We start from the raw sequence: 22,305 nt of genomic DNA on the forward strand, positions 1-22,305 counted from the left end.
TTACAGATCACAGTGGATCTACAAATACATAAAACATTTAATAACAGGCAGAATATTGGTAAAACTGTACTTTCTTCTCTTCAAACATTTCAGGTTGTTCATATTTGTTCAGGTAATTCACATTTTTTGCAAAATTATACTTTGTTCTAGTGTAAATACATGGAAATATTTATATTTACAAAGAGAAAAATTTGGAGTTGTCATTAATTCTACATTATTATGATAGTATTTTACTGGTCTTGACCCACTTGAGATTGAATCGGTCTGAATGTGGAACCTGAACTAAAAGGATTGTTAATATCTTAGTGTAATTTTTGCATTTCACAAATTCATTCCAAGGGCCGGACTGGACCCTTTGGCGGGTTGGATTTGGCCCCCTGGGCCGCATGTTTGACACCTGTGATTTAGATGTTCATAAAAGCTCAGATTAAACATGGGGGTTATTATATCAGAAATAGAGAAAACTGAAGAAAGGGTGACTTTGCAGTAAAATCTATCATTAACTGAACATAAACCCAGTGTCTCCATCCACCATCATTGATCCAACTCCATGGGTTTTACTGGTGAATCAATGTTGTAGAAGATGACAGTGTTTCCACTGTAACTATGGAGCCTCTGAACGTCCAAATGGGTCATATCTGATGACCATGAAAAGATGACAAACTGTATTTTACACCAATTATTTAAATAATAATTTATATTTAAATTAAATAAATAAATAAATAAATAAATAAACGTGGGTGTGTATATATGTGTATGTACATATTTGTGGTTTAGACAGAGGAATGAGAGCTAATGAGCTGCGCCTCTTCTCTCTTCTTTTCAAATATGAGTCTCCTTTTTTTTCTTTTTTTGTGTGTATTATTATTTTTTACTTTCTTCAATTTTCCTTTCTATATTATGTTGTGCAAAGAAGTCAGTCAGTAGCAATCAGGAAGCTTGTATCATTTCCATATTCAGAATAAATCAATAAAAATTAAATAAACTACTACTACTACTACTACTACTACTACTAATAATAATAATAATCCAATCTGACATGTTTATTCCTATTTAAACGCAGACACTTGCATTTGAGACAGGCTCATTTGGATATAATTACATATAAACATAGATGTTTGATGTGCACACATACACATGCATGAAAACATAAAAGCAAAAACGAAAAAGGCTGATATATGTATAATGAACCTGAAACTTGACCACCAGCAGGACATGTTGGAAGACAGACGGTGACGTACATAAATGTAACACGGCTAAAATAGAATCAAAAGCAAATAAACCTGAGTCTCTGGAGGAGCAGTTTGATGTAACAGTGAGTAATAATACTCATTTCTGTGCCAAGGGCAAACACAAGGTCCCAACACGCCTGAGCTTTAATAGCAACACATTAAAATAGTGCAGCTTTCATTGTGGGTTCAGGACACGTCGGGCTTTCGTGACCACGGGGGCTTCAACAAAGAGAACTGACGCAACCGCCCATCAACGTTTACCTGCCTCGGATCTCCACAGGTGACTTAACGCTCTTCACAAGTCGACGAGGTTATGATGTAGTGCTCAAAGAAGCCGTGCTGTTTGGCTTTTGCAGAGGAACTACAGTGATTTTTTTTCTGTGGTGTTGTTTCTTTGACTTGTGTTTTTCAGTTTGCGTTGTCGAGTATTTACGTCCATGTTCCACTTTAGAGCTGAAGCAATCCATCCATCAACTTGAATCAATGAAAATAAATTATTTTATTACTATTTTCCTGAATTGAAGCTTTGTTTCCTTAACCCTTTCATGCACGAATTATGAGAACCTTAATCAAAAATTTTTCCTGAGTGTTTTTATTCCTCTTTAGGCATGAAAAAAAACAATGCGATTAAAAATTATCTTCTGAAAAATAAATAAAAAAATAAATAAAATTTAAAAAAAAAATTAAAAAAAAAAAAAAAATTAAAAATACATTAAAAAAGTAATAATGACAAAAAATTCTTATGAACGTATTTTTCATGAAGTTGCAAAAAAAATCCACTCAGCTGGACACCAGATTTTAATTTCTGACACACAGAAACATGTATTTACTGATAAATTGTGTGAAAACTGTGGGGAAGGCTTGTGATTCTGGGGGTTTATCTTCCGGAGAGATCTACATAATGTTACCAATTCATGTCAGAAAAGACATGTAGTGTCTTAAAACTTTAGTAAAGATATGTGTAAAAAAACAAAAACAAAACAAAAAACAACGAAAAGAACAACAAAATCCATGAATATACAAGAGAACAGCTGTAGAATAGCTGTCCACTGTAGTGACCACTATGCATGAAAGGGTTAATTTTGCTGCCGCTAAACATTGGTTCCACTGTTGTCGTTTCACACGGACGCTTATTGTGACGCACAAGACGCTAGAATCAACACAAAAAATACGTATGTTAGTTCCGTCTTAAGCTGTTTGTAAGTTGGATCCAAATGTGTTGAAGTCTGCAGTGCACATATTGTTTGTACATGTCATTGGATTTGTTTGTTGTTATTTACATCTATAGATATTTTCATATATACTTTAACTTTTATACTTTTTATGGTCATTGATTCAGACAAGTTATTTTCAGACATGCCTGTTTGATATTTGTACGATATATACAATTTTTTGCCCTTTCAAATAATCGTTTAATTGAATCAAATCAAACAAAAATAATTGATAGCCAGCCAAATTTGATCTCCAGTAAAATCTATATCATAATACTGGAAGGACTCAGAGCATCTGTGTGTGTATCTGCACAGTTCTGAGAAACTGTGATGTTTTTAACTGGCTAATTTGGTACCTACAGTTGAGGAATAGCCCCATCTCCACATTAAATATATCAATATTTTGGGAGATATTAGTCATTTTGGAATACAATAGCCTTACAATCACGTTGCTATACCCATGACAGTTGACTGGAAGTGCAGTACCACACTGCATGATGGGAAATGAAGTAAAAAACAGGACATTTACTAACTTCAGTCCCTACATATCCATATTAATATGACCCATGGGGAACCACGGGTCAACGCGCTAGTAATAGTATAATAGCCTATAAATAATGACAACTCCAAATTTTCTCTTTGTTATAATGCAAAAAATAACATAAAAATTCTGAAAATATTTACATTTACAAACTATCCAAACCAAAAAGATGTGAAAAACCTGAAAAAACTTGAATTTCTTCAGAAAAGTAAAGGCAGTTTTAACAATATTATGCCTTATGTGCATTATGGATTGTATCTACAAAGGCACAAAACATTCACTAACGGGCAGAATACTGTTAAAATTGCACTTTTCTCACCAGTTTCTTAAAGGATAGTTTGTACATGTATATATTTTCACAGTGTAACATAATTTTTTCGCCCTAAAACAAAGAGGAAAAAGTGGAGCTGCCATTATTTACAGGCATAATGTAATATTATTTGAATTTCCCTCAGGATTAATAAAGTATCTATCTATCTATCTATCTATCTATCTATCTATCTATCTATCTATCTATCTATCTATCTATCTATCTATCTATCTATCTATCTATCTATCTATCTATCTATCTATCTATTTTTTTCACATTAAACCAACAAGACAATTTGGAGTCATTATTTATAGGTTATAATATTATTTTACTCGAGATTACAATTGCGTTGAATGTGGAACTTTAAATAAAACAAATTCAACACCCTTGACTGTAAATATATTCAGTGTAATTTTTACACTTTGCAAATTCATTCTGCCGGCCAGATCGGAACCTTTTGCCCACGGGCTGCATGTTTGACACCCTTGGACTAATCTAATGATTTTTTTGTTTGTTCGTCTGTCTGTTAGCAAGATAACTCAAAAAGTTATGGACAGATTTGGATGAAATTTTCAGAAACTGTTGATACTGGCACAAGGAACAAATGATTACATTTTGGTGGTGTTGGGGAGGGGGGGGCTGATCTTTTTGTTGGCGTTGGTTTGTCTGTCTGTCTGTGTGCAAGATAACTCAAAAAGTTATGGATGGATTTAGATGAAAGTTTCAGGAAATGCTGATACTGGCACAAGGAACAAATGATTAAATTTTGGTGGTGATTGGGGGGTTGGGGGGTGGCCACTGATCTGCCTTGGCAGAGGTCTGCGCTCTACGAGTGCTTTTCTAGAAAAGACAGTGCAGACCTCCGCCAAAGCAGATCAGTGGCCACCCCACCCCCACCCCCACGATCGCCACCAAAATTTAATCATTTGTTCCTCGTGCCGGTATCAACATTTCCTGAAATTTTCATCAAAATCCAGGGCATTGATCTGCCTTGGTGGAGGTCTGCGCTCTCTGAGTGCTTCTAGTTTGTTTGTTTGTTAGCAAGATAACTCAAAGTTATGGACGGATTTTGATGAAATTTTCAGGAAATGTTGATACTGGCACAAGGAAGAAATGATTAAATTTTGGCGGTGATCAGGGATGTATGATGGGGGATGGGTGGGATTTTTTGTCTGTCTGACTGTTAGCAAGATAACTCAAAAAGTTATGGAAGGATTTTGATCAAATTTTCAGGAAATGTTGATACTGGCACAAGGAACAAATGATTTATTTTTGGTGGTGATCGGGGGTGGGGGGGCCACTGACCTGCCTTGGCGGACGTCTGCGCTCTACGAGTGCTTTTCTAGAAAAGACAGTGCAGACCTACGCCAAGGCAAATCAGTGGCCCCCCCACCCCCAATCACCACCAAAATGTAATCATTTGTTCCTTGTGCCAGTATCAACTTTTCCTGAAATTTTCATCCAAATCCGGGGCACTGATCTGCCTTGGCGAAGGCCCGCGTTCTCCGAGTGCTTCTAGTCTGTTTGTTTGTTAGCAAGATAAGTCAAAGTTATGGACGGATTTTGATGAAATTTTCAGGAAATGTTGATACTGGCACAAGGAAGAAATGATTAAATTTTGGTGTTGATCAGGGATGTATGATGAGGGATGGGGGGATTTTTTTGTCTGTTTGTCTGACTGTTAGCAAGATAACTCAAAAAGTTATGGAAGGATTTTGATAAAATTTTCAGGAAATGTTGATACTGGCACAAGGAACAAATGATTAAATTTTGGTGGTGATCGGGGGGGGGGGGGGCTGATCTGCGATCTCAGAGTGCTTTTCTAGTTTAAAATGTTTCCTTTTTTATTGTAGTATCAAATCTATAAGCAAAGTAGTGCTTGAAGGCTGACAGAGTCCTTTTTCACTTTCTTTACTCTATTTGCAGCTAACATTAAATAAACCACCCTGTCCTCACCTGTTATATAAGCCTTTGCTGCATGCACAGTCTTGCTAGAGTTTGGACTTGTGCTTTTTCAGTGTGGTACAGATCCCATGCTGGTTCCAATCAGCTGCCAGTGTAACCTCAGTTTTGATGTGTCTGAACAGTGGCTCATGAACATGCTGTCCACATCTTGTGATCTCGTCTACAAAGTGAGACATTTCTGTAATTTGGAAAGGGAAGGCTGCCCTGTCTGAAACAACGCCAGACTCAGAACTACACGACTGCAACTAGGAAACAGCTCCCATTACACCCAATGGGAGAAAAAAAACAGACAATATATGCATAGACAGTATTTTAGTTCCTGGTGTGTATTTGTGTGGGGCTTATATATGTATATATGCATAATAATCCATTATATAGCAGGGAAATGGTGTGAAAAGCAATGGCAGAGTGATGGATGGATTCATTTGTACTAAATTACATGCAAACAAAAAGTATGGAAATTTACAGAACAGACACATGCATCTTCTTCCGCCACTCAATTCCACTTTCCAGCTTCCATTTCGATCTAATTTCTCCAACACAACATTCAACTTTAACTGCCACACTTACTTTAGTAATCTTGGGGTGGGTGCAGCGGCTGTTTCCAGAGGAGGCGTGCATCCACCCTGCAGAATCAGGAAGCTGCAGCGAAAGGTGGGCGTTTCCTCCGCTCGTACACTCCTGCCTCAGGGAACACTTCCTGTCCTGGACGCACCAACCACACTCGAACCGGGGGTCGGCCTTCAGGCACATCCCACAGCTGTCCCGCAATGCCCGACACTTGTAGAGGTGGGCTGGTAGAAAGACACAGACATGGACAGGAAACGTCAGAGAAACAAAGTGATCAGAAATAGATGAAAACAACAAATCTTTTATTTATAAAATTAACCCTTTCATGCATACACTCTAAAAAATGATTCATGGGGTTAGTAAGTTAAGCTTAAAATCAAGAGCTTTGTCTGCTTAAAAAAATTAAGTTTGTTACATGTACACATTTAAATCAGATGATAAGTTATTTTATTAAGTTGGTCTAAATGAAAAACAAGGAAAACACTCTTAACTAAATAACATTGATTTTGAACAGACATTTCTGCCTTTAACTTAACAAAGAAATATATTAAGTTAGTACAGCTTCAAAATCTTGTAAACTTCCTCTAAAAGCTGAGTACAAAGCTGACGAGCCTGGACATGTTTTGCTGACAGACCACGCCTACCACAAGAAAAGGAGGGAAGCACAGAAAAAAAAGGGAGAAACATGATTTTGCACAGAACTTTACCAAACTTTAAGGCTTGATAGAATTTAGCTTTGTTTCTGCAACAGTAGTTTTAATTATTCAAGGACTGAATAATACACATTTTGCTCCTTTCTAATTTAAAATTGTAGTTTATATTGTCGCGTATTTGCTGCATTGCATTGTGGGTATTGGGTATATTGTTGAAAACGTGTTCTTTTATGTGCAGGGGTTCAGCAGGGTTGTGATGTTGGTGTTAATTTTGAGTTAATGTGTGCATGCTAATGTTTACTGGCCTTTTTGTGTTTATTTTTTTTTTATTTTTATAGAACTGCACCATGAGTCAGAGCCATAGGCCAAACTGTGCCTTTCCTGTTTATTGTTGGTTACAGTTATATTGCTTAATGTAACTTCTCACTGCTTAACAAATATAAATTAGTATCTCCAAGAACAGGAGAACAATAGTACTGTGTACATGTGAGATATTAACATCCAGACACATTTAGTAAGTTAGTTGCACAGAGAATTAAACGGGTCAGTCATATAACTGGAATTTCCATGTGAAATTTCTTCTGATGTACAGAAATAAGTTAGACCAACTCAAAAAATTAAAGAAACTACTTGTATGAACATTTTTGAGTAGAATAAAAGTAAAACAATAAGTCAATATAACTAAATGGAGTAGTTTTTACACAATTAAAATTAAGTTGGTTCAACTTAATTAAGCTCGTAGAGTAAAAAGAAAATCATGTTTTTACTAAAGTAATAGAGTTTACTTAACTAGAGAAGTCTTGTGACATTTAAGCAATTTGCCAAGTTGAAATAACTTCAAAAGATTAATGGAAAATGTTACCTCAATTTTTTTTACGTTGAGCCTATTAAACAATTTTTAAGAGTGTACTGGTCACTACAGTGGACAGCTATTCTACAGCTTTTCTCTTCTATATTCATGGATTTTGTTGTTTTCATTGCTTTTTTTTTTTTTTTTTTCCACATATATTTATTAAAGTTTTAAGACACTACATGTCTTTTCTGACATGAATTGGTAACATTATGTAGATCTCTCCTGAGCATAAACCCCCAGAATCACAAACCCTCCCCATAGTTTTCACACAATTTATCAGTAAATACATGTTTCTGTGTGTCAAAAATTAAACGTGATGTCCAGCTGAATGGACATTTTTGCAACTTCATGAAAAATAGGTTCATAAGAATTTTTTTTGTTTTTCATTATTATATTTTTATGTATTTTTAATTTTTTTTAATTATTTTTATTTATTTATTTTTTTTTATTAATTTTTCAGAAGAAAATTTTCAAACGCATTGTTTTTTTCATGCCTAAAGAAGAATAAAAACATTTGGGAAAAAATTTTGATTAAGGTTCTCATAATTTGTGCATGAAAGGGTTAAATGCTCTAAAACTACACAATCTTGTCGACCTCAATACTCTTATTATAATGTATAAAGTCCATGAACATATGCTCCCCTAGAGTCAACAGGACATAATTGAGCCCAGGCAAAGTAATTATAATTTAAGGGGAACTTATGCTGCGTTCCAGGCCGGTTTTTAAGCCCGTAAATCATGACTTCAAACCACAACTCACGACTTTGTAACATTCCAGGCAAGTCACGCCAAAATGCCTGAGCGCAAGGAATTGTGGTAGCTAGATGTAAACAAACCAGCATTTTTCGATTTCATTTTCGATGCACTATAAAATGTAAAATATTGCTATGCTAACCGTGATGCTAGCTGTGACGACTCATTGTTTGTACATATGTGGATGTGCTGGGTGTAGCCTGTGATTGTTATTTGACATGAATATGGATATTTCCATTTTTTCTAAATTTTTACAGTTTAAAAATAGAATAATTCCGTAAACTCCATTGATCATTTTCCGGAGTCTGTGAAGTTTCTAGATTCATCGTGGTATCATAAATTACGTACAGATGACATGCCACTTTTAATGAGTGTGTTATCTGTATGCATGAGCGTATAAACTTTCAGTGTGTATATTTACGCGACGTAAAAAAGCACGCCATTGGCGTGATTAGCAGCTAGTGTGATTAGCAGTTAGGGTTAGCGAGATTAGTGATTAGTGATTAGCGATTAGCGCAATTAGCAGCTAGCGCATTGACATGCCATCAAATGGCGTTAAATAAAATGCGAAAGAATGAAAATGCGTACGTATAGCATGCCAAATGCAATAAACTGGCGTCACATACAACGCAATTTCATGAGATCAGTCTGCTGGATTCATGTTTAGCTGTTTGGGTAGCTACATCAGCTACTAGCGAGGCCATTTACAACATGATTTAAAATAGTTACATTAAGGAAGGTAGGTTAGCTAAGGTTAGCTAGCTAATGTTTTTCCATTAACTAATTACTTTTCAGACACAAACATATTTGACATGGAAATTTCCACAATTTCTATTATCACAACTACAGGAATAATGTATTATTTTATATTTATTTCATATAAGAGAAGACATTTGTTTTACCATTAACCTGAATGTGTAGTCAGGTTAGCTAATCGTTTCCATTAGCCCTGAATGGAGTTGTCTTAATGAGACTGTTAGTTACCTTTTAATTAGTAAGTTAGCACAAAGTTGTATTAGCATTGGATGTATTTATAAATACAGACAAGAATAAATCATTTTAATATAATAATAATAATAATAATAATAATAATAATAATAATAATAATAATAATAATAATAATGGATTGGATTTTATATAGTGCTTTTCTAGACACCCAAAGCGCTTTACGTCATTGATTCATTCGCTCTCACATTCTCCCTCTGGTGGTGGTAAACTACATCTGTATCCACAGTTGTCCTGGGGCAGACTGACAGAAGCGTGGCTGCCAATTTGCACCTACGGCCCCTCCGACCACCACCAAACATTCATACGCATTCATACACCAGTGTGAGTGGCACTGGGGGCAAGGAGGGTGAAGTGTCTTACCCAAGGACACAACGGACTGACTAGGGTAGAGTGGGATTCGAACCGCCAACCCTTCGGTTATTGGACGACCCGCCGGCCCCAAAGAAAATACATAATTTCCATCAAAAGTTAGTATTTTTTTCTAATGTTCAAGCTGAGGGGTGATCCAATTCACATCTTCCCTGCTTTTAGCTTTGGCTGTTGTTAAAAATGTTTTTTTAACACTAACAATCTGCACTTGCACAGATCCCAGCAGTGGTTATGGCACTGAAAAGAACCAGAGCGAACGTGTAGAACAGCTCAGGTTTTACTGACATGTTTGACAGTTCATCTAATTTGTCCCTGGGCTCATTTATTCAGTGAAAAAGATGAGAGGAATAGACGGTCGGTAGTTAACGCCCTTAACCTGAGCTAACCTGACAGTGACAGACTCTTCACTGACTGGGTTTAAAGCTTGAAAAACTTCAGAAGAAAATGAAAGTTTGCATGTTGCTAATTTATAAGAAAGGCATAGCAGTTAAAAAAAAAAAAAAGTCTAAAAAGTAATCAGGAGTTTCTGTGTCTGTGAGCCTGATAGCAAGAAAAGAAATGGCATAAATGAATGTTAATCACCTGAATTACACCTAAAACCCTCAGTAGGTGATTATTATTACTCCGAGGCTGTGACGATGAGAAAATAACTGTTTCCGCAGATAAATAGAGAGAGGAAGGAAAAAAAAAAAAAAAAAACACAACATGAACAAGCGACCTAGAGGGATATTACAGAAATTAATTCAACAGGTAATGTCTTCTAACGCCAATAGGGAATTGATAATTTGTTGTGTAAAAAAAAAAAAAAAAAATATTCCCTCAACTCTGCAGAGTGGAAAAAGTCATTAAAAGTAAAAAATGTATAAATAAATAGATAAATAAAGAATTAAAACCTCAAACACCTGAGAAGAGAGAAGAGGGAGATGAAAGGGAGACGGGGGGCGGGGGGGTTGTGGTGGGGTGGGGGGGTTAGCTGCTTGTTAACAAAACAGTAAGGATTGGTATGAATTGAAAAACGGAGAGAAAAACAGAGGCTCCAGAAGAGACCAAAAAAGGTAGAATCCAGGAGAAAAAAGCACAGTATTAGTGAATGAAGAGGTCTTTTTTTGGGGGGCGAGGGGGCGGGGGGGTGTTGTTTTGTTATCATTTGTCATCGGTTAATCTCTATAATAATTATCCAGGTTGAGTCACTGCCAAAACCTGCAGGTTTGTTTTCTGTCACACCAGTTAAACCGATTTAAAATGAACTGAACTGGATAAACACATAAGAAAAACAGAGCATGAAGGACTCCCCCCTCCTCCCCTCCTACACCCCCCCTCATCATCATCCTCCTCTTCAGCAGACGGACGGCGGCTGGACTTCAAAGTGAGCGCCTTCGTTTCCATCTGCCTCGGCCTCGCTCGCCTTAATCTGATTAGCCACGGCTCAGCTTAAAAGTAGCGCGATGCTAATTAATCTGAACCAAATGAATGATTTAATTAACATTAACATCTTCACTTTATACCGGGGCAAAGCCGGGCCAGCGCCGACCGGCTCAGCCTCAGACGACGAAAAATACAGACGCAAAAGAGGGAAGGAAAGAGGAGGGATTAACAGAGGAGGAGAGAAAAAAAGGAGGAGAAAAGGAGGAGAAGGTCTTAATGGGAGACGACGGTTTTATAACGGATGTTTGAGAAGTTCCAGACCTTTAAAACTAACCTACGCGCTAAATTTATGTAATATAGTCTACAGCAGGGGTGTCAAACTCATTTTAGTTCAGGGGTCACATTCAGCTAAATTTGATCTGCAGTGGGCCGAAGCAGTAAAATAATAACATAATAATATAGAAATAATGTCAACTCCAAACTTTTTTCTATATTTTACAGTGAAAAAAGTCAAATTAAACAATGAAAAGGTTTACATCTACAAACAATCCTTTCAAACAATGTGAATAACTCGAACAAACTGAAAGAATAAGTGTAATTTTAACAATATTCTGCTTCAGTTTATCATTTACACATGTATATTATAACGTACAGATCACAGTGGATCTACAAATACACACAACATTCAGTATCAGGCAGAATATTGTTAAAATTACACTTATTGTTCTGAAGACATTTCAAGTTCTTCACATTTGAAAACATTTGAAGAAATTTCAAAACGGAAATTTCTGGACAAAAATAAGTGCAATTTTAAAATATGCTTCAACTTACAATTTATACATCTGCATTAAAGATCGGATCTACAAAAGCACAAAACATTTACTAACAAGTAGAATATAGTTAAATTGCACTTAATTTTCTTTAGACATTTCCTGTTGTTCAAATTTGTTCAGGTTATTCACATTTTATTGTTAAAGGATGTATTGTTAAGACACATACTTTGATAATTTAATGTTATTTTTTTGCATTAAAACCAAGAAGAACATTTGGAGTCCTTATTTATAGGTTATTATATTATTATTTTACTTGCGGATCATATTGATCTGTATGTGGAACCTGAACTCAGACTCAGACTCAGTTTTATTGTCATTCAATCAATGGTACATGATAAAACGAAATGTCGTTAACCCTGTAAAGTCTGAACTATTAAATCGTTGACAGAAAATTCCAGTTCTTTGAAACTGGAGCCTTTATTGGTCCTTCTGAACAACAACAAAAAAAATGTTTTCAAATATCAACTTCCATGTATGAGTTTCAATTTTGTATCATATTTGATACATCGGGTCTCAATACTCAAATATTATTATTTTTGAACAAACAAAAACACAAACATGTCTAACAAATTGGTAATTCCTTTTCCAAATTGCCAAAGTTATAAATATATGGAATAAAAAAAAAATGATTATAGTTGCTTTAATAAGATTTAAACAGGGATATTTTCCATGAATGTTCTGTCTGCATGTGTCTTCTTTTGTTGCTAGATTTAGCAACTTTTAGACCATTCTAGCAATGTTTTTTTTTTTTTCTAAAAGCACCGAGCAACAATTTTAACTACTTTTAAAATTCATTTGTAAACTTTAACCCTGTGAAGCCTCAACCATTAAATCACTGACACAAAATTCCAGTTCTTTGAAACTGGAGCTTTTATTGGTCGTTCTGAACAATCAAAAAAAAAACTGTTTTCAAATATCAATTTTCATGTATGAGTTTCAATTTTGTATCATATTTGACACATCGGGTCTCAATGCTCAAATATTAGTCATTTTGAACAAACAAAAACATAACATAACACAAACCCGTCTAAAAAATTGGTAATTATTTTTCAAAATTGAAGTTTTGCCTCCTTCCTCATTAATGACAGTCTTGTAGTGTCACTGGAAAGACCTCTGGTGAATGAATTCCTCCCCCCTGGTGGATTATCTGTGTATTGCATGTATCTAATTGTATACATCAGGTTTTTGAAGAAAAAAAATATCACACTGATCATGAAGAGGGCTTCAAAACTCATGTATCAAATATGATACGTTTGGCGTTATAGGATTAACCAGATCTCGGTTTTGGCATATAAGATAAGAAGATAAAGAATAAAATCTAAACTAGAATAAATAAACTGTAAGAGTTCGACACCTTTGACTGTTAATGTCTTCAGTGTAATTTTTGCGCTTTACAAATTCATCCCACGGGTCAAATTGAAACCTTTGGTGGGCTGGTTTTGGCCCACGGACCATATGTTTGACACCTGTGACATAGATAAATGTGCACAGCAGCTTTCTCCATTTTGATGCCCAGTAATATCTCAGTAAAAACCACCACGCCTGCTTGAGTTTGTCCACATTTCACTCAGCTGATCTCAGATCTTCCCTAAAACCTCCGACATTCCTTTCAACTTCATGTGTTTAACTCAGCTTGTGAACTGTGTCGGTGATAAATATCAGATGTGAGTTGATGTCAGCAGGAAATTTGAGGATTTGGAGGAGCATCGACGCTGCTTCACACAGTGTTTAGTTTCATTTTCTGTGTCAAAAACTGACAGTTGAAGCCGAGAGAATCACCCTCAGGGGACGAACGATCAATGTGCAATTACAGCAGCCACAAAGGGTTACACACATGAAACAAATATTGGCATGTTTTATCATTTTCCTCACTAAATTGTACATTTTCAACAATTCTGCTTTCAATAATTTGTCATGTTTAGCGAAAACAAATATTGATCAACAAGTCATTTACTTTCACTGGTGAAAATCATTATGTAATGATAGAATTTGGCTTAAAGGCAAGTGTTTAATGAGAGTATGACATGTTTGTGTGTTCAGGCAGGAGCTAAAGCCTGAGGTGATTAACTTAGCTTAAAATAATATTAAAAAAAAAAAAAGGATTAACCTCTCATTGGAGCTCAAAAATACTCTGCAAACACTGATTAAAATGTAAATAACTACTGTGCATGTCATTGGATGGTTACAGGGCTGCAAATATTACAATCTATTTATGAGTAGAAAAGAAGGAGTCGGGTCAGAACACTAATGCATATGTGATAAGACAGAAGTTTAGGTCGGAAAAATGTAATTATAACACTGGACAACAACAACAAATTTATTGTTGAAGTTTTTTGAGCTGATTTAGGATCATTTTGGTGTGCTGAATCCAAAAATCACATTCATTTTGCTCAATCAGGTCAACTTTCTCAACTATGCTACATATTGGCTTTTTAACATTTTTGCTTACATTTATGGGCATTTTCACATCATATGATACAAAATTCTTTTATATTTCTTGCAATAAACAAGTTCTGAAGATTTTACTTTTGCCAATTTATGATTTTTTTTTTTTTTTTAATATTACAGGTGAATGAAATGGCTTCGACTAGAAGATCTTGCAAAACTAAGCCTGACGTATTCTGCTACATCTGCGGTGAATACACAAATGCTTTTTTTTTTTTTTTTTTCTCTTAAAACCTATTTTGGGTGAGAACAATATAAAAAAATCAACTGATAAAGTCACAAAAATGTCATCAAGTTTGTGAGAAGATCAAATTTTTCAAAATCAAATTAGCAAAAAAAACCTGACCTGATTGAGAAAAACAGATGTCATTTTTGGATTTAGCGGTGCAAAATGGTTCTAATTCAGTTGAAAAAACCTAGACAACTTGCAAAAAACATTTTTTGTAACCCAGTGTTATCTATATCATAATACTGGAAGGTCTCAGAGCGTCTGTGTGTGTGTGTGTGTATCTGCAGGGTTCTGAGAAACTGAGATGTTTTTAACTGACCAGTTTGGTACCTACAGTTGAGGAATAGTATCAGCTCCACATTAAATATCTCGGCAAGTTGATAGGACCAACATTTTGGCAGATGTTAGTCATTTTGGAATAGCCTTATAATCACGTTGCTCGGTTGACCAGAAGTGCACAACCACGCTGCATGATGGGAAATGAAGTTAAAAACAGGAACAACACATTTACTAACTTTGGTCCCTCGGTATCGGTATTAATATGACCCATGGTTCCCCAAGGGTCAACGCACGGTGCTAGTAATCCATAATAATCCAAATCTGTTTCATGTTATCTGTCCTTATCTGTTCTATCTGAGATGTTTTTGATTTCTCCATCATTTTTCAAAACTCTTGCTATTCAGGTCTGATTTTTTTTTTTTTTTTTTTTTCTTTTTCCGTAGGTTATAAAATAGAAGGTTTAAGGCAGAGGTGTCAAACATGCAGCCCGGGGGCCAAATCCGCCCCACCAAAGGGTCCAATCCGGCCCCTGGGATGAATTTGTGAAATGCAAAAATTATAATGAAGATATTAATAATCAAGGATGTGAAAATAATTTCAAGTCATTTCAATCTGAAGTGGATCAGACCCGTAAAATACAATCATAACAACCTATAAATAATGAAAAATGCAAATTTTTGTCTTTTTTGTAGTGTAAAAAAAGTAAAATAACACAAAAATGTTTATATTTACAGACTAGCCTTTAATAAAAAAGGTGAATAACCTGAAGAAATATGAACAATATGAAACATCTTAAGAGATGTATGTAGAATTTTACCAATATTCTGCCTGTTACGAAATCTTTTGTGTATTTGTAGATCCACTGTGATCTGTAAGTTGTGATGCACACGTATAAATGATAAACTAAGGCGTAATATTGTTAAAATTGCACTTATTTTTGTTAAGAATTTTCAGGTTGTTCATATTTGTTCATGTTATGTTCAAGTACAGTTCATAGATGTAAACATTTTCATTACAGAATTTAATTTTTGCAAAATTGCAAAAAATAGACATTAATTTTTTGTCCATCCGTGATGCAATAGTTTTTGATATTTTTCATTTAAAAATATTTGAAACTAAATTTTGACCTTTGATTGTGTTTAAGATGGCATTTAGACCTTTCCAATTATGTGTAATATTTGTCTTAAACTTGTCTGGTTCAAAAGTTATGAATCAAAAAATAGTGGGCTGTCCATCCATGATGCCTCTGACCTCATCCTTTTGCAAAAGCAGATGAAAAGTATTAATTGTAAAAGTGAGAACTTCCTGTACTTGTGTTAATATGAGTACAGATGGTGAATCATGCACTGGGAAAAAGCAGAAACTGAAAATATTATTCATATTTTTTTTTTTTTTTTATGAGTAATCACATGGATCCAAGGACAGTGTGTTTCTGTTATTACCACCGTGTTTCTACAGAACTGACTTTCATCTCTTTTCTGTTTTGTTGTAGGTGGCGTTCAGCTTTGAGCTGCATTAATCCATAAAGACCCAAAGTTACTTCTACGTCAGTTCCCAAATGAAGTTTTCTCTCTATTTAACCTTTCTTACGTAATTTATCACAGTTTATTACCATATTATTCTCTGTATTTTGCATTTTTAACTGAAAAATCTGGTATTTTCGTATATTAAGTTGACTGATCGTGTAGATATTCATAAAAGAAAGTGACTTTTTCAGCAAAGATTTCTTCAATTGAACATAAAACAAGTCTCCATCCACTATCATTCATCAAACTCCATGGGTTTTTACTGGTGAATCTATGTTGTAGAAGATGACGGTGTTTCCACAGTAACTAAGAAGTCTCTGAACGTCCAAATGGGTCATATCTGATGACCATGAAAAGATGACAAATTGTATTTTACACCATTTTTTTCATGTATTGATAGAATTCGTGGATCAACAGGTATAAAACATTTTAGATCATTAGATGCTTTCGGTCGATGGTGGATGTTTGGGTCTTTACGGGTTAAGGGACGATGTTTGCAGACTTAATATCCCCTCAACTAAAAAAAACACTTGCTCTAACATGTGTTTTTCCATTAATGCTTCCACAGTGGGTGAATTTTGGGTGAGTGTGACTAGACATAATTAACCCTTTAACGCCAACCGTATCATATTCGATACATGAGTGTTGAATCCCTCTACATGATCAGTGTGATATTTTTTTTCTTCAAAAACCTGATGTATACAATTAGATACACGTAACCAGAGGCCTTTCCAGTCACACTACAAGACTGTCATTAATGAGGAAGGAGGCAGAACTTTGCCAATTTTGAAAAACAATTACCAATTTCTTAGACATGTTTATGTTACATTATGTTTTTGTTTGTTCAAAAATAATATTTGAGCATTGAGACCCAATGTATCAAATATGATACAAAATTGAAACTCATACATGGAAGTTGATATTTGAAAACCCTTTTTTTTTTCTTTTGGTTGTTCAGAAGGACCAATAAAGGCTCCAGTTTCAAAGAACTGGAATTTTCTGTCAACGATCAAATGGTTCAGGCTTTATAGGGTTAACTACATTTCGTTCTATTATGTACCATTGATTGAATGACAATAAAACTGACTCTGAGTCTGAGTTCAGGTTCCACATACAGACCAATATGATCCTCAAGTAAAATAATAATATAATAACCTATAAATAAAGACTCCAAATGTTCTTCTTGGTTTTAATGCAAAAAACTACATTAAGTTATCAAAATATGTGTCTTAACAATGCATCCTTTAACAATAAAATGTGAATAACCTAAACAAATATGAACAAAAGGAAATATGTAAAGAAAATTAAGAGCAATTTGAACAATATTCTACTTGTTACTAAATGTTTTGTGCTTTTCTAGATAATATTTGAGCTTTGAGACCCGATGTATCAAATATGATACAAAATTGAAACTCATACATGGAAGTTGATATTTGAAAACACTTTTTTTTTTTTTTGGTTGTTCAGAAGGACCAATAAAGGCTCCAGTTTCAAAGAACTGGAATTTTCTGTCAACGATCAAATGGTTCAGGCTTTATAGGGTTAACTACATTTCGTTCTATCATGTACCATTGATTGAATGACAATAAAACTGACTCTTAGTCTGAGTTCAGGTTCCACATACAGACCAATATGATCCTCAAGTAAAATAATAATATAATAACCTATAAATAAAGACTCCAAATGTTCTTCTTGGTTTTAATGCAAAAAAATAACATTAAATTATCAAAATATTTGCCTTAACAATACATCCTTTAACAATAAAATGTGAATAACCTGAACAAATATGAACAACAGGAAATGTCTAAAGAAAATTAAGTGCAATTTGAACAATATTCTTCTTGTTACTAAATGTTTTGTGCTTTTGTACAGGGAAAAATTTACAATGAACATTTAGTTGTTTTTTCTCAGCAGGTACTACGTCAATTGTTTTGAAACCAAACATATATTGATGTCATAATCATACCTAACACTATTATCCATACCCTTTCAGAAACTTTTGCCCATATGAGTAATCAGGAAAGCAAACGTCAAAGAGTGTGTGATTTGCTGAATGCACTCGTCACACCAAAGGAGATTTCTAAAATAGTTGGAGTGTCCATAAAGACTGTTTATAATGGAAAGAAGAGAATGACTATGAGCAAAACTATTACGAGAAAGTCTGGAAGATACTATTAAAGAAGAATGGGAGAAGTTGTCACCCGAATATTTGAGGAACACTTGCACAAGTTTCAGGAAGTGTGTGAAGGCAGTTATTGAGAAAGAAGGAGGACACATAGAATAAAAACATTTTCTATGATGTCAATTTTCTTGTGGCAAATAAATTCTCATGACTTTCAATAAACTAATTGGTCATACACTGTCTTTCAATCCCTGCCTCAAAATATTGTACATTTTGCTTCCCCACCCTGTAGATAATATTTGAGCATTGAGACCCGATGTATCAAATATGATACAAAATTGAAAGTCATACATGGAAGTTGATATTTGAAAACTTTTTTTTTAGGTTGTTCAGAAGGACCAATAAAGGCTCCAGTTTCAAAGAACTGGAATTTTCTGCCAATGATTTAATGGTTCAGGCTTTACAGGGTTAAATATCACACTCTGAACCTCAACTGTGTGAATGTTCCAGTATTTTTGACCTCTGACCTGTGTAAAAAAAAACAAACAAACAAAAAAAAACAGGTTAGCTCTTTTCTGCTGCTTACATCCTTTATGCTAAGCTACGTTAGCTGCCTTGTGGCACCAGCTTCACAGTTGGCAAACAAATCTAGACATGCAGATTTAGGTAATTACAGAATTATATTTCTCACTGATGAATTTCCAGTGATTATTTTGCTACAGTGCTTTATAACAGATGCCAAACAAAGGCCTCCTAATCCCCAGAGAGAAGGTTTTTACTACAGACAGACAGACAGACAGAAAGATAGAAAACCTTAAAGGAGCACATTTTAAATAAAATAACGCAGGCAGGAGAATTGGGTCATGACCGATAAGCAACTAATTTTCAACTAATCTGCCAAATGAACTGCATGTCTGACATTTATCAAAATGAGGTCAGATAGAACACAAAGGATGGGAGATTAAAATGTGCATGTGTTTCATCTGCAGACGAAAAAGAACAGTGAGTGGAAATGAAAAAAGACAAAAAAAAGAAAAAGTGGAAGAGTCGGCGGGGTTGGTTAATCTGACTCTACACATGCAAATTTGGACCCAAAGACTGTATGACACACTTGAGAGCAAGACTTGTATTATCTTGTGTAATGGGACGTCTAAAATCATTAGCCTCCGCCACCCAATATATTACACTTGATAAAGAATTTTGAGTTGGTAATTGTTTTCCACTTCATGCACAAATAGTGATTAAAATAATAAATGCCATCCCTCCATGTCGCTTTGTGTTTTTCTTTTATCAATCCTTTCATTCTCATCTACCCCCCGCCATTACACGCTGCATTCATCAACCTGTCATCCACCCGTCGCTCTTCCCTTCATCCTTTCTTCTGCCGATTGGTTTCTCCATTTGTTTATCTTCCCGTCTAACATCTATCCCTATTAATTTCAGTGTTGGATGTTTGTTTGTTATCATTGCCATCCATCAATCACTCCCTCCGCCCCCCTCCTTTCTATTCCTGACACAAGAACAGTGTTTTTCCAAATGGATGGTACACTTTCACCTTTTTCTCCATGATGGCTGTCAAAAATGAAATTACAGATTTCTTATGACAGCAGAAGGAAGGGGGGGGGGGGTTCACATGGTATTGCTCCTTCACAGAAAATCATTACAGACAGATAAACAGCAGCAACAAGTCAAATTTCTAGTTCTAGACAAGAGATAAGAGTGAAAAAGAGAAAAGTAAATAGTATAAAAAGAAAGTGGGTTCTACCTTGAATGCTGAACGGGTTGTCGATGACAAAGTTTCCATTCCACACCACGGAGAGGTCGACGGGAAGGTCACTGATGTCACCGCCCTCGTAGTCGTACTGAAGAAAACACAAAGACCAAAGACAGTTACTAAGAGGAAGAGGAGGTGAGGAGGAGGAGAGGAAACGAGAGGAGAGGAAATGAGGACAAGGAGGAAAGGAGAGGAGAGGAAATGGGAGAAGAGGAAACGAGAGGAGAGGAGACAAGGAGAGGAGAGGAAACAAGAAGAGAGGAAAGGAAGAGGAGGACAAGGAGGAAAGGACAGGAGACAAGGAAAGGAAAGGAGAAGGGAGGAGACAAGGGGAGGAGGAAAGGATACAAGGAGAGGAGAAGAGAGGAGAGGAAACGAGGAGAGGAAGAGTAGGACGAGGAAAGGAGAGGAGAGGAAACAAGAAGAGAGGAAAGGAAGAGGAGGACAAGGAGGAGAGGAGAGGAGACAAGGTGAGGAGGAAAGGATACCAGAGGAGAGGGGAGGAGAGGAGAGGAAACGAGAGGAGAGGAAACAAGAGGAGAGGAGACAAGGAGAGGAAAGGAAACAAGAAGAGAGGAAAGGAAGAGGAGGACAAGGAGGAGAGGAGAGGATAGGAGAGAAAACGAGAGGAGAGGATGGAAGACAGGAATGGGACATGTGCAGATGTGAGAGGACCTTATTCATTTACACATGAGCTAAGTGGGGGATGAGGGGAAGGAGAGATAAGATATGGGCCACAGTAAAGTGAAATTGGCATTTCCAATTTGCTCCCTGACACAGTGGATTTGGAGGATGGACCGTCCTGTATGGGCAACAGAGCTTACCACGCACAAACACACTTATACACACTCACAATAAACACACACACACACACACACACACATATACACACTCACAATACAGTGTAAAGTTGCTCCAGCTCTGCCCTGGTTCTACAGGTAACGTGACTCTAATACCAAACATACATCAGGTCTAAAAAATACACTCAGAATCATTCAGAATCAATGCAGTGTGGATAAATTCACATTTTAAAATGGATCTGAGGTGTTTTTCAAAGAAGCAGAGTCTTGTCTGTATTTCATATGGTCTGTGTGTGTGTGTCTGGGCTGAATCACTGGTATGTTTTACTGGGTTGCTGTGAATGTCTGATGTTTCCTGTTCAGTATTAATGGGATCAGTTCACAGTCAGGGTGGGTATATGGAGTAGAAGACTTTAAACTGACCCATGTTCAGACTCACACACAGGTCAGTGTGTTTATTATTCTATCTATGTGTCGTACTTTTTACTTCTGCATCAACATCATTTCTGAACCCTGGTAGAGGTGAAGTATGTGGGGTTAAAGATGGTTTCCATACCACCCTTAACCAAACCAAACATACCACAGCGGTTTGGGGTGTTGGATTAAAACATGCTACTTTCTGTTTTGCTTCTAAGAAAAATGTCTGGTATGATGTGAATTACAAGAACTAATGTGTTAAAAAAAAAAAAAAAAAAAAGGAGACTTATTATGATTTATATTGGACAGCCTAGTTTAGGATACAGCCAAAGACAGTAAAATACACACAAAAAAAAAAGTCAACCTTTTTTTTTCTAAAGTCTCACTATTTATCATTAGATGTTATTTCATTTAGAGATGGGAATCGAGAACCGGTTCTTTTTGAGAACCGCATCCCAGTAGCTCAATTCCTTGGAATCGTTTGCCTGCCTGCTTAACGATTCTGCTTCTCGATTCCACCTGATGTCATGTGTACGCTGCATTGTTTTGGTCAGAACGTAGCCAACATGGCATTGAGGCAGAAACGGTCCAAAAAGACGACACCAGGTCCACTAGTAATACTGTCAAAACTTCCATGTTTTCAAAAGGGTGGAATCCCTACAACATGTTCAAACATTTGTCCACAGCATGTGAATCATTTACAGGAATGTAACATATTTGATTCGCTACATTGCGACGCTTGTGAATCTAGCGGCAGAGTGAACTCCAGGCCGTCATCCAGGCCCGGTTCCGGCAACAAACGTCGTACCCCCTCAAATACAAGTTCCTGAAGGTAGGGGAAAGGAAAAGAGGTGCACAACAACGGGAGATTTGGCAGAGTCGAACTGGTTCCATGTAGCGGAAATGCGGCAATAGAGGGATTAGTAAAGCGTCTTTAGTTTCACTTTAAGCCCCCCCCCCCCCCCCCCATATGTTATATTTTCTGTGCAGAGATGGAAATATAAAAGACAGTTAATGCAAACACACCCGTTCCTACTCTTTTGTTCCCTC

The 22,305-nt window shown here is 36.0% G+C and overlaps 1 protein-coding gene across 1 annotated transcript in view; it reads right to left on the minus strand.

The window, feature by feature from the left end:
- The window catches only part of LOC115422428 (plexin-A1-like), an 837,453-nt gene that overhangs the window by 189,021 nt on the left and 626,127 nt on the right, over nt 1–22,305 (minus strand). The window contains 2 exon segments of the mRNA XM_030138774.1: nt 5,830–6,053; nt 20,030–20,126. Of these exon segments, the coding sequence (XP_029994634.1) occupies nt 5,830–6,053; nt 20,030–20,126 (321 nt within the window).

This window comes from Sphaeramia orbicularis, chromosome 7 (assembly GCF_902148855.1).
Source record: "Sphaeramia orbicularis chromosome 7, fSphaOr1.1, whole genome shotgun sequence".
Taxonomy (NCBI): domain Eukaryota; kingdom Metazoa; phylum Chordata; class Actinopteri; order Kurtiformes; family Apogonidae; genus Sphaeramia; species Sphaeramia orbicularis.